Raw genomic sequence first — 13,756 nt, 5'->3', positions numbered from 1 at the left:
CTTAATCCCCACGGTATCAACGAGCGCTTTCCATTCAACTAATTTATTCTTGTTTTCTCGTCATCACGTTCCGACTGACTATTAATTCAAAAAGGATGTTTTATTCTCCGCTTCAAAGAGATAGGTGCGGTTAATTTTTGCTCAAGTTGGTTGACGGGGAAAAAGAAAAACCTTGTTTAAAAACAAAAAACAAGCTCGCCAACCAAGTTATAGTCTTCTCATTTATAAGCCGAGTATCTTAAACACAAACTCGGCTCAGCACAACCTTCTCTAAAATGATACATTAAAGCATGCAAATACATATAAGACTCACGAAGCATAGATAACTTCAGATTTAAGATAAACAGGAGTCGTTTCTTTCTTAAGAATTAAAGGTGCCACAGGTCACTTCTTATGCTAATTACTGTGGTTATCGTATCACTCTTCTTTGATTCCTAAGGCTCTCAGCCGTTCAATCAAAGGCGGATGTGAGAAATGGTACGCCGAGTATAATTTATCTGCCACAGGGAACCCAAGGTTGTCTTTGTGAAGCTTTATCAGGGCTGAACGTAAAAATGTGGAAAACCCAAGATTCTTTGCGAAGGCGTCGGCTTGAAATTCAAACTTTCGGCTTAGGACGGTCATCAGAAAACCTAGTAACTAAAATAAATAAAGGAAAGGAAAGTGACGCTACTTTTTCGATATCGGGGCCGCAATTGATCGCAAATTAGTCGTACGCTACTGTAAAAATTTCTCATGTTCTACGACTTTTTTAATTTGTCCAAAAAAAGTTTCAAATAACTTCGAAGCCTGTAAAGCAGGCGTAATTTTGGCGATTGCTCGATATTTTTTTAGGCGAAATTATGTTGCCATCTTTGATTTTAATGGCAGTGGAAGGCTATGGAGAGAAAGAAATTTGTACATGGCCAGTTGCATAAACGATCGCGAGCTTCTTAACGTTAATTCGCCCTTATAAGACGCCTGCACTGCAGGCTACTACCTTCGTAACTACCGTAGGCAGTAAAAATTTTGCTTTTTTTACAAACCGGCTCAGGACTCAATCCATAAAATATTTCTATTGAAAAAATCTTCTATTTGGGAGATTAAATTTTGCTATTTAAAAAAGAAGAAAGAAGAAATTAACTGGCAATTGCATATCGTGTCGTGCAATTGTGTCCCTAAATCATACTTGTGATTTCAATCGAACTCGCGCGGCGTGCTCGATCTATTTTTAATTTACACGGAAGATCTAAGACCAATTGCACTCTACCCAGTTCAGTTGCCATTATCCATAATAACTGGTAATACATACCTCATTGTAAGGTGAAAATATAAACTGAAATATGATCACCAGACCAATCAATGTGGGCTGTGAGTCGGGGAAACCAAAGCTTGCAAACAATGCCCCGTTATGCATCAGAAAACCGAACATCATGAACGAAAAAAATGTGTTCACCTACAAGGACAGAAAAACAGGTTCATTACAACATAGTCAAAAAGCCTTCCCTCTGAGAGTATCTGTGTAAAGGAATTACTTAAAACAACTTGGCAAAACGCTGCCCAGACATGTTCCCTCATGCATGCAAATGACCTGTAATGCTTTACATGTTGGAATTTACCTGTGAGATTCCAAGGTTTTTAAGGGTGTGACTAAGTTTCCAGTGGCCCAGTTCATGCCCTAGAACTGCCAGTATCTCATCATTTGAGCAGCCTTTGCCCTTCTTCACTTCATCATCTTCTGTTGCATCCTGCAATGGTGGACAGCAATCAGTCGAAAAAGTAAGTAATAGTAAATAAAATAATGACTAGCACCAACTCATTGAAAGATTTAATCATAAAAAGGCTAATCCTTTACACCCTATCATCAAATGAATATTCTCTAATACTCTTGCTACACATTTCCTAAGGTGCTGACAAGGAGAATTTGTTTAATGCTCTTTAGTTGGTGATCATTTCCTTTATTCTTGTGACCTTCCTGTGTGATTCAACCCTTCAATTCCAAGACCTGATAGTAATTCTCTTCCAAACCAAGTAGTAAAAATATTATTATTAGAACCTCTTTCTGCAATTATTTGTTAAAGGACTGAAACTACAAAACTTGCTTAAGCTTTTCCAGCAAGTAGCTTAATTACGATAGGTTTTTTGTGATTGGAGTCCAACTGCAAACCTTTCCTTTACTAACTGATTGCCAAACCAAATAAGAATAGTAAAAAAAAATAATGATTAGCACCTCCTTCTGCTCATTATTTGTTTTAAGGGCTGAACTAAGATCAAACTTTACTAAAATGTTCCTGTTCGGAAAGTTAAATTAAGAGAGGGTTTTAGTGATTGGAGTTCAACTGCAAACCCTTTCCTTAACCAAACAAACTATTGACTTCCAAACCAAATAATAATTACACAAAAAATAATTGACTGGCAACCTCCCGTTCTGCTCATTATTTTCCACAGGGTTTCATTCCACTGCCTCCTTCTCTTGCTCCTTTTTATCATTTCATTTTCCTTTCCACTTTCTTCACTATCCTTCTCTTTCCTTTATAGGATTTTCAGCCAGTAAAGTGTCAAAACGAACTATCCTCTTGTTCTTGAAGAATTCCTAAAAATGATGCATTGCTATGAGAGGATCTCTTGGATCCATCCACAATATAAATTTTGGTTAATGGAAAAGATCTCCTGCTGCTAACTGCTCAATTGCAGAGCGCAGAGTTCCTTCCGGAAGAAGAGTGAACTTGTCAAATAAAGGGCTATGTAGTCCATGTATACTGTCACTAAAGCCTGAAACAGAACATCAGAATTTGTCAAATAGCTTTTCAATCCCAGTAGTGATAAAAACAAAATTTCTTCTTAAAGTTATTAGACATTTTAAAGCAAATAGGAACAGAGAAGAAAGAAAACATCAAATAAAGGTTATGTGCAATTCAAAACCAATTTCTTGGAGCTGAAGTCATCAGAAACAGATGGCTGACCAGGTGGAGAATTGGATCATTCATGGCTTAGAAGTCAGGGATTTGATCAGGAGAAGGGATACTGGACACTATTAGCTTCAGAAGCATTCATCCCAGTGCACTGCTAGGTTCCTTGTCAAATAATATTTAGATGCTCAAGGAAGCTAAGGTAACCTTAAACCACTTAAAAAGTCTCCAAAGAAGGTTAATAATGCCATTCAATAACAAGAAATATAAGTTTATGCTTGAGAACAAAAACAGCTGTTTTTAGAGCCACAAAAGTTGCAAAAGCAATGATCAATTTCTATTCTAGTTTATTTTCATTATGTTCTTATTAGTTTGCTACACAGGTATGTAAATTTTCAATAAATAGCGTCAATTAATGCAAATTTTTGCACAGGTTTTCCAGCATACAAGCTGCACCACTAATTGGTTAAGCATTCAACACCAACAAGTGACCAAGACAGAATTTTTCTCCTAACAATATTCAGTGGACACTTGACAAGAATTAAGAAAAATATCAATTAGAAGATTATAAGATGATCCAATACCAATTCTCCAAACTAACATCATGAGAATTGTATGGAAGATGGTAAGGAGAATTACTAATGAGATCTTGGGAGTGAAAGGGTTAAAAAGTACTGCTTAAACACCACTTTTTATAATACTTAATAAATTGATGATCAGGAGTAAGGAGTTATCTACATACCAGGGTAACTATAAGTGTAAATATCCAAGTATAGATGAAGAAGTACTCTCCACCCCACTTGATGATGTAAAGTAATGCAGCAAGTAAAGGAAGTGATATCACCAGCATGACAGCCAGCTTCTTCACAGTGTCCTTAAAGAAGAAGCCAAGAGTCTGTGGAGGAAGTTCCACAAAACAACTATTATTTCAACATCTTCATCAAATAGACATGTACAATAACCTTAAGCATAATAACATTTTTGAAAATAAAATTAGCAATATTCAGTATGGCTTTCAGAACTTTTCTTGTAGCAACTAAACATCCACAGAAACTTATATACCATATGACAATATGTGTAATCAATACACTATTACACAGTTATACATATTATCACACTGGCAATAAAGTGTGCATTTCACCAAGCTGACCTGATCAATATTTTTGGGAATAAAAGAAAAATATAATGGCTGGTAGCTCAGAGATTGTATAAATTAAATCAGTTTTAGAAAGAGTTTAGCCACAAGGACAGAATTTAAGTGTAACTGAATGCAAATTTTTATGCAGCTGAATGCAATTGAAAGTATAGCTACATATGTGCAAAGTCATAAGTCTTAGTAATGACTCTACACCATATCCTTGAAACCCTGACTGTTCTCATGCAACACTTTGCAACATTCTTTAACAAACCTGCTTGTTGAAGCCGTGTTTCTCTTCAATAACAAATGTACTATACAGGCTCCAAGGAAGATCTGTGATGGTACTGAAAAGCATCCCGACCAAAAGAAATGCCAATGACTGAGTGATCTGTCCCAAAAAAAAGACATTAACTATCAAATAACATTAATTTTGCATCAGTTTTTGTCAAAGACTGAATCCAAATGGAAGGAAAATTGTATAGCTAAGAGTTGATCTTCATCTTGATTTGCCCAAAAGGGCTAAAGAGCTCACAAGCCATGTGAGAGTCCATGCTGCCAAAGCATATCCTGGTTTCAGTAGCATGCTCCAATACCCTACAGTGAGTGGGCTAAGGCTAAGGCTAAGGCTCAAACCTTAGGATCCTGACTGAAGCACCCTTCACATTGTTCACCACATCTGTCCCCCTCCCTTCCAATGATTATAATTATACTAAATAATAATTTGATGATTCATAACCAAATGATTATAATTACACTCAATGATAATTTGACAATTCATCACTAAATGATCAATTATACAGATGTATGTGCTGTAAAGCCAGAGGAATCTAGTCATTATAATACAGATTACATTTTCTACAAGGATAGCTAATTATATATATATTTTTCATCACCTTTATGACTTAACACACCTCATAATCAGTTGAATAACCAAATTTGGAAATCAACAGTCCAGAAATTCTCCACAAAAAAGGTATTCCACCAAGCAGTAGGATAAGCTGAAAGGATACAATTATGAGTAAACAAATAAATAGATGAAAATTAACATGTACCACATTAAAGCAAGGAACTAAATATATACATTTTCAAATGACAATGTGTCCATTTTGTAAATGGCAATAACTAGGAATTTGGCACAAAATGCTCTCCTCTTCAAGCAATCTTAGTAGATTTGGTTTGACAGGAATAACTGCATGTAACTGGACTAGTTGAAATATTCACTGAGATTTCCATCTTTAAGTGGAAAGTACATGTATGTTTGTCCTCTTTACAGCAATATTAGTAGCCCGAGAAAATTTTTCACGCCTGTCTCAAAATTTGACAACATGATCTAAAATGACTGTCTACAAAGTTTAAACCCACAGTTCTCCATCTGAGCAAAAGACAGCCACCAAATCAAAAGTTAATTTTGAGCACTCATGAAATAAATATAGGCCCCCATTGTGGCATCTGGCTTTCTTTTTGTTCATTGCATAAAACTTTAGAATCAATGAACAGGTGAATTGAATAAATTCCTGATCAACTTTTGATGCAACATCAACTTCTACCTTTGTTTCAAAAGGAAAGAGAAGAAAATTTAAGAGGAGAATCCAGCTGCTCACCAGAGCTTCCTTAAAGCTTTGTTCCATGCAGCTCCTCAACTTAAATTAATATGATTGTAAACTCTATTGATGTATATATCTAACCGTTGTTTCTACTTGAGAATATGCTCCAGATACAAAACCAAATGAAGAGCGATCCAGCTGGTAAACCCGTGCTTTCTCAAATGACTCATGATCCAATGTATCTTTCAGCTCATCAGGAACATCCTTAGTGTACTTTAGAACTTTATGCTAATAAAAAAAAAGAGGAAAAATGATCATTAGTTGCATAATAGTTGAAAATAATTTTCCAGTTATCTTCATTGCCCCTTAAAAGAAACAAAAAGCTTCATCATCCATTTAGGCCAACTGATCTAACAATTATAATTTTCTTTCTCTGTTCTAAATACAGATCAACTCTAGGGACTCTTCAGGAGTCTCAAGAGAACAGAGTGAACCACTGGTTACAGTTTACTTAATTTCCTGCTCAAAAGTAAGTTTGGAAATTTTGGGAAGAGGGAAAATCAAGATGATTTTATCTCCTGCTAAAAATGTTGGATTTTCTTCTCGAAGATGGTTGTATCGTATGAGTATTTTTTTCATATTTTGAATTATTCATGTCTGTTTTAGTGAGTTTCACTTTTTACACAGAAACAGGGATAGAGGGGGATGTAATCTCTAGATATCCAGTGGCTTACATTCTGTGTTCTTTTAATATTTCGGTGTGATACTTTTGAGAGTATGAATGATATAGCCGACAACGAAGTTCTTAAAAGATACTTTTGGAATTTTTCAATACAACTGCATGTGGAAATTTACTGATTATACTGTCTTGATAAGTGAAAATTGGTTTTTAACTGAAAGTGAAATCGTTTAATGACATATTTCAGTTTTCGGAAGCTATTGCTTTCAAAATTTTACTGGATATAATGCAAATTAGACGAAATAACAGCACTGGGGTCAGGATAATTTTTAAATAAGGCGCTTATACAAATCTGCGGAACTAAAGCACATTGAAAAAACGAAATAGGGTACGGTTATGAAATTAAAAGTATGTACAACTCTCTTCAAGTACTTCTCTCTGGAAGTACGTCCAAAGATAACCTTGTCAAATAATACCTTAGCTAAAAAGATAATTACTTTCTATGTTTATCTAATGCCTTACCTGACGGTATGAGAGATAGTTTTCCCATAAATAAGTTAGCCACAAAAATCCGACCACAGCTAGAAGTACGTCCACCATTTTGGAAAAGAAAGTTAACAGCGCGATTATACGAAACAGTGTTTTACCATTAGAAATAATGCGTGGCTGCGCAGTTTTATCCCAGACTCCCTCAGCTGATCAGTAGTCAAAGGTCAAATTGTTGTTGTTTTGATTAGTTATGGCGACGATTCGATTAACTATAACTATAAGGTTTCAGCTCTTGACGCGGTTTTTGACATTCTAATGCGGTGCGTCAGCGCGTATTCTGTGTCAAAAGAAGAATTGTGGACTATTGTAGAGTAAAATATGGGTAATGGAGCTCAATCAAGGCCTGGAAACCCCACGAGTATACAGCCAGCTAATAATTTCATAAGATCACAACGAAGTTGTGATATGAACGGTTATGTCGCTAATGGTGGTGAGACGAATCACGGCATATGTCAACCCTACGATGGTGTTCAATCTCAGCATTTTGCATCACCTTTCATTAGAAATGAACCTTCATCTTATCATTCCGGTCCATATGACTCGGCTGATCATTTCGATGACTACGAAGTGGACATGAGTATCGAGCGTGCGGTTGCTCCGCATTCCCGATCATGTTCCCAATCGTATCGCGGGATGGACAGACCAGACGGGCCAGTTTATCGTTCAACTTCAAAAGGAGTTTATGAACAGTCAAAAATCGGGAATAGAAATCGATTAGCCGACCAGGCAGGAGGGATTTCAAATTCAACTTCTGATGACATTGTATTCGAGGTCTTTCATTGCCTAAAGACGGGAAAAGATTACAGTGTGATAAATTTGGAAGGTCAAAGGTATTTCGTCGACTCTTGGAATTCAGGTATATATCTCCGGGTAGCAACAGTGAGCATGTGTTTTCCTAAAGATTTTAGTGGTGAAAGTTAAGGGAATAGAGGGGAGGTGGGGCCAGAGGGGGAAGCCGTTGGGGTATGCTACAATGTTCATGATGCTTACTTGCCCGGACTTGTTTTAGGATCACTAAATCACTTTGCAGCCTAAAATGGAGATTATGTAATTTTTTTCAGTACTTGTTTCTAAATGATTTCCAAAGTAATAATAATAGTACACATGTTCTTGGGCATAAATGTCTTTTGGGCTCTTCTCAGGGCTCATTTTAACTTTTAAATTACTCTGAGTGGGGCTCAAAACATATGTGTGCACATAAGCATAGTTTGTCTTGTTTGTTTTATTATACCTCTAAGACCCATGAGAATGTGGAAAATCTGATAGGATTATAGCGGAACACAATATTCTCCTTTAAGTATTGTCTGAGAAAACAATTTTGAAATTACTTAGGGTCTGTATAGGTAGGCAAGTGGCCAAGTTTTTGAGAAGATCACTCACCTGACCAAACAAATATCAACATATTTACCCTAAGTGACATTTTATTGAGATGATGATGATCAGTATGTTCATTGACCCACTGACTTTCTATGTGATACATCAGGAAATATGAACCAATTAAGAAAGTTATCAATTAATCCTGTTATTTGTGGGGATACTCATTATAAAGGAGGATTGGAATGATCTGCTGTGCTCTGTTCTGCTCTTCATTGTAGCTAAAAGGAGTATCATTTCCTGTGGAAGGGGTACCTTTTGTTCCAATGTGTTGCATTCAGGGTAGAGCATCCTCATTGAAAAATTTTGTTGAGGCCTCTCTTGGCATATGATCTATCATATTCATCCAGGGTTGGTATAAACCAGGTATTGTGTGGATAAGGGGAGCCTCCAGGCAATAAACAGACCACTAGTTTTGTTAACCCCTTCAATTCCTAAGATCTGATTATTAATTCTCCCCTGTAGCTGCTACACATTTCCTTGTAAATTAGTTATGAGAACTTGGTGCTAGATCAAGATAGTAGCTTCTACCTGATGAGTTTGAATATTCTCATTACCTGTTTGCTGAAGAATGTATGGATATTGTAAGGAGAAGTTTTGTGTTAATCACTTCTGGGAGTTTAAGGGTTAATAATATGTATTCTGTTATTGCTTCTTACCTATAGGTAATGAGTTGCAGCCATTTCCTGAGGAGTGGTACCAACACGGTTACATAGAGAGTGACCAAAGACTAGAAACAGGAGAGTATGGATATGATGACACAGCTCATGGTGCTGCTATGCAGTCACAAAGTGCTTGGGTACCAAGATGGAAAGATGATCGCATGGGGTTGATGGAGCATCCATCTAGAGGTGCAGTGCTCTTTATTGTGATTACATGTATTGTTATGGGGAAACTTTTTGTTGTAGTATGATTGGCTAATTTTACATGCATTACTGTGCTTTTGAGGTATCAATGGTGTTTCAAGACGAGGGGTTGGGGGGGGGGGTCCAGAATCTTTCCTCACCCCTCATGCCTATCTAGCCTGTGGATCTAGTGGCCTGTTCATTTACGCTCATGGCGAGTGTGAATTTAAGAAAAGGGTTAAGGAGTCATCATAACTGTCAGTTCTCACTGGTAACTTATGACTTAACTGCATTAATGTACAAATTTGTTCTGAATCTTATTCTAGGACTATTGACTACGTACTTTGAAGAAACTAAGTTGAATGTACTAAGTGTTTACGACCAACATTCTGGCACATGGTTGAAGATGCCTCTGTCATGGGAGATGTATGTACCAGATGTAAAATCGCGTCTGGTGACCATTCAGGAGACATTTCCATATTGGACCGATACCTCTGAGATACTTGCGTTGTTGAGACAGTGTAATTATGATCTTGATGAGGTCCTTAACACTTACATGACGCTGTTTGAGGACGCGAATCCCACTGAAGAGAAGACTCCTTTGAAGCTTGCAAATAGCTCTGCGATTAGTAAAGAGCAAGCAGTGGAGATGGAAGGCTTGACGAAAAGAATTGGACAGCTAGAGGAGCAACTCCGAGATAAAGATTCTCAGTTGCAAGAGTCCCAAAGGAAGAATTTGGACTTACAAGAAAAGCTTAGATCAGCAGAAGAACTAGCAAGAAAACTTCAGATCAAAGGGACAAGTTTACAACGGGAGATTCAGCAGCTTAAATCTGCGCAAACACAACCTCAACAACCAGTTGTGGCAACGATTGCCGTGGCGACTCCTAAAGAGAAGAGGGTTTCTAAGGATACTTGTCTGAATATCAAGTCCTCAATTAAATTCTTTCCTGAGAAGTTAGCGGAATTGCGGAATTGTTTTTCAAGCGAAATGGATGGACTTTATTCAGTTTTAAATCAGGCGCAAGGGTCTTTGCGTAAGATGAAACAACAAAACCAAGGCTCTAGCAAGGAACTGATAGAACTGCGCGCCTTGTACCATAAAGAGGTACTCGAAAGAAAACTTTTGTACAATAAACTCCAAGAACTCCGCGGTAACATCAGAGTATTCTGTAGATGCAGATTTGATCCTAATGCAGATGATGTACTTAATTTCTCCACGGACCAAGACATAAGTTTGGTATCAGCAATGGGACAGAAAAAGTCCTTCAGATTTGACCGAGTTTTTTTTCCAACCAGTACTCAGGAAGAAGTCTTTCAAGACACTCTTCCTCTTATTACATCTTGTGTTGATGGGTACAATGTTTGTATCATGGCTTACGGTCAAACAGGTACGTGTTCTTAATGCAATCTTTAAAATTATTCCTTGAAGGCCACCGTTTCTCATCTGAGTGGCACAGGAGGGAACATAAAGTGCGTCATTGAATATTATTTATCTGGTGGTCTTTGAAAAGTTTTGCCCTCTGCACATTTTAACTCCTTAGTTTTTAAATATTTTTTCTCCCTCGATATCAGCCTACAGACGTCTTTGTTGTCGGAAACGAACACCGCTATTTAGGTGATAAAGATTTCTCAACTTTATTGCCAAATAATAGTCTGTTTCGTCTTTTTATCACAATGAGATTTTGGGCGACGTGACTTATTATCTCGGGCAACCTAACTCAAGTTTAGTTTCGGGCGAGATTACTTTTGGGAGACTTGACCAGATGTCGTTATATTTACCCCTCAGTGTAAGCGGTTCTTAATTTTTAGGTGTTGCAACGGTTCTACTTTTGTGGTAAATGAGCATCGACTTTACTTTCTTTTTAGGCTCAGGGAAAACGTACACAATGATGGGGACAAACGAAGATCCCGGAGTAAATATCAGATCGATTCTGGAACTCCTTCGGGTATGCGACGAACGAACCACCGTGGACTATACTATGTGTGTTTCTATGGTGGAAGTTTATAACGAAACAGTGAGGGATCTGCTCAGTGAGAGTGGAAGCTCACAACAACTGACCATTCAGATGAGGAACAAACAACTGGTCATTACTGATGTCACTGAAGCTAATGTCAAGTCTGCTGCAGATATCAAAGGCATCATGGAAAAGGGTAAACGTTTTTTCGATGTCTGACATTTGAGTTATCTTTACCTGTGCTATTCAAAAGGCGGTAAAAGGGAACTTTGAACGCTTTTTCCCAGTTGAAATCGATTTTCACATTGAGATCCATACATGACTGAAACTAACACTATCCATGTTGAAATTGCTTTAAGAATAGATTGAGACTGCGTAACCCTTAACACCTAATATCAGTGTGCACATTCTCCGCACTGTCCTGGCGCATATCCCAAGCTACTGACAGGAGAATTAGCTATTAACTTATCAATCAAGAGCTTCTTGGGGTAATGATCATTTCTTCTATTTTAGTGATCGTAACGCTTAATTCAGGGTAACGCGGAAAGGAGAAATTAAAATGCTAATCACTCTGAGGCGCTAATGGTTGAGTTTCCGAAAAGGAGTCCTGAGGTTCTTAGAAATGAGCCCAAGTGCTTCATATTTTCGTCAAAGGGGGGCAAAAATCAAATGTTTACGAGCAACTATCCAGCAGCAACTCTCTCTTTTTTTGTGTTTGCAATTTCAGGTGACTCGAACCGTTCAGTGGGTGCTACCAAAATGAACACAAACAGCTCCCGCTCCCATTTGTTACTCCTCTTGAAGCTTCATGGCACAGATCGCGTGACAAATGCCGTCACGCGCGGTACGCTGACCCTTGTAGACCTTGCTGGCTCAGAGAGGATCTCCAAAACTGAAGCCACAGGACAAAGGCTCGTGGAAGCAGCAGCTATCAACAAATCTCTTTCAGCGCTGGGTCAAGTATTTGCAGCGTTAAGAACGAATGCAATGCACGTACCTTACAGAAACTCTAAGTTGACTCAATTAATGCAGAGCTCTCTTGGGGGGGACGGTAAGGCGTGTTTGTTTGTTAATGTTAGCCCGCTCGCCAGTAACCTTAGCGAGACAGCGAGCACGTTACAGTTTGGATCAGCGGCTAAGCAAGTTGAACTTGGAAAGGCCAAACAGAACATTACCTAAGCACCAAAGAAAAAACTAACCGGATAAAATTAAGAGTTTAAATCAACAAGTACTGATTGACATCCAAATATCTATCGATCCTTGAGTGTTCTTAGACCCGCTTACCGAAGGTTTCAACGACTTCACGAGCCATGAGCCTTCTGATAATATCTTAATATTAGAGTAGGGCAGATCTTGGCTCAAAAATCAGTCAGTTCTGTTTTGTTTCCTTTTATTTACACTTTCCAAATTTCAAAACTCTTAGACCGGTTATTTACACGAGGTCCAACCCAAAACGCGGTTTTACGCAAGCAGTGAGTCTCAGGAATTTTCTTGAAGAGGGTTAATTTAATTTAATAAATTTCCTCTACTATTAGCTTCACAAAGATAAATATTCAGATAAAAGGTTTGGCTAAACTGAAGATGGCTTAGAACGTAGTTTTGTTAAACAACGGCTAAACTTTGTTTAAATAACAAGCCCTTAATGAACCGATCTTGAATTTAAACACAGCAAACAAAAAGCTGAGCCTTTCAGGGTCGGTAACTCCCGCAACTTTCTAGAAACGAGTCCTTGAAGGGGAATAACGAGCCAAACAGTTTTTATAGTTAAAAATTTATTTTCCTGCCGTTAACCCATTCACTCCCAAGATCTAAAGATAAACTCTCGCTACTGTCTGCCTTACATTTCTTATGATTTTAGCATTGAGAATTTTATGTTGAATCTAAAAATATTCTGCAATGTATATATTTTTGATCTTATCACCTCTCTGCTTAAAGACATATCGGCAGTGTTGGGGGAAATTTCTCATCGGTCACACCCAGGAGTGAAAGGGTTAATTTGGGAAGCAGGTGTATTTTTATTAAAAGCGTTTCGTGTTTTTATGATGTATTATTCCTTCTAAAAATTTATAGCGCGGATATTGATTTTTATAACAAACATCGAAAAGATTTGGATTCAACAATAATTTATTATTATCCGCCGCAAATATGACAAGATAAAAACTATATTTTACAACATAGAAAATTCCAGCAGGTTGAACTAAAGTAATCTTCATTACACGTAAATTTTACGTTATTCCTTTAAGGACTGAGTTGTCAACCAGTCTTGCTTGCCTCACTCTCTTCATTTCAATCACAGACGATTTCTTGTGTTGTAAAATCGCATCTGAACCATTGACAGTTTCGATCAGAACAAAGTTCAAATTCCTTTCGCCTGTAAAGGATCTGCTATTTAGCGAACATCTTAGGGATGCGCCAAATCTTTTTGGCTTCTTGTAATGTGTTCCATTGATTTGATTGGTCATTCTGATTACTTAAGTTTTCGAAAAGCGCTCTGCTGTTTTTGCATTGGTTTTGACTCCCCTTTGTAAAAGACAGTTCGTTAATCGCTTTAAATGTAAACACGACCGCATAACCCAGCCTTTTACAACGTTTAACGCGAGATAATTATGAATAAAACGGATGATAAAGTATTAAAATCTCCCTTTTCTTTTAACTTACGATGATATTAGTAAAAATCCTATTTACACTCTAGTTACCTTTTCAAGGTAGATGGTATCTTTGTTTCACTCTAAGAAATTACAGAGATTCGGAAAGGCAATTGGTTCCGAATTAGATAGAGCC

The 13,756-nt window shown here is 37.5% G+C and overlaps 2 protein-coding genes across 2 annotated transcripts; one reads left to right on the top strand and one right to left on the bottom strand.

Moving 5' to 3' along the window:
- Positions 1-203: 203 nt before the first annotated feature.
- On the bottom strand, positions 204-6,888 carry LOC131789399 (CAAX prenyl protease 1 homolog). The gene is given in 12 exon segments (XM_066172061.1): positions 204-639; positions 1,292-1,435; positions 1,599-1,731; positions 2,406-2,569; positions 2,571-2,647; positions 2,650-2,721; positions 2,724-2,751; positions 3,631-3,783; positions 4,298-4,414; positions 4,938-5,024; positions 5,712-5,858; positions 6,772-6,888. Coding segments are annotated over 12 exon segments (1,422 nt in total). The 5' UTR covers positions 6,850-6,888; the 3' UTR covers positions 204-417.
- Positions 6,889-7,001: 113 nt separating this feature from the next.
- On the top strand, positions 7,002-13,590 carry LOC131789403 (uncharacterized). The gene is made up of 5 exons (XM_059106510.2): positions 7,002-7,654; positions 8,838-9,023; positions 9,344-10,408; positions 10,887-11,171; positions 11,703-13,590. The coding sequence occupies exons 1-5, from the start codon at positions 7,117-7,119 to the stop codon at positions 12,152-12,154; spliced, it is 2,526 nt and encodes an 841-aa protein (XP_058962493.2). The 5' UTR covers positions 7,002-7,116; the 3' UTR covers positions 12,155-13,590.
- The last annotated feature ends 166 nt before the right edge of the window (positions 13,591-13,756 follow it).

Source organism: Pocillopora verrucosa, chromosome 9 (assembly GCF_036669915.1).
Source record: "Pocillopora verrucosa isolate sample1 chromosome 9, ASM3666991v2, whole genome shotgun sequence".
NCBI lineage: Eukaryota > Metazoa > Cnidaria > Anthozoa > Scleractinia > Pocilloporidae > Pocillopora > Pocillopora verrucosa.
Note: the sequence above shows the minus strand (reverse complement) of the source record. Positions and strands in the feature narration are given on the sequence as shown.

Coding starts and splice junctions, on each gene's coding strand:
- LOC131789403 (XM_059106510.2), top strand. CDS start 7,117: ATGGGTAATGGAGCTCAATCAAGGCCTGGAAACCCCACGAGTATACAG. Junction 7,655..8,837: donor CGTCGACTCTTGGAATTCAG/GTATATATCTCC, acceptor TCTTACCTATAG/GTAATGAGTTGCAGCCATTT. Junction 11,172..11,702: donor CAAAGGCATCATGGAAAAGG/GTAAACGTTTTT, acceptor TTGCAATTTCAG/GTGACTCGAACCGTTCAGTG.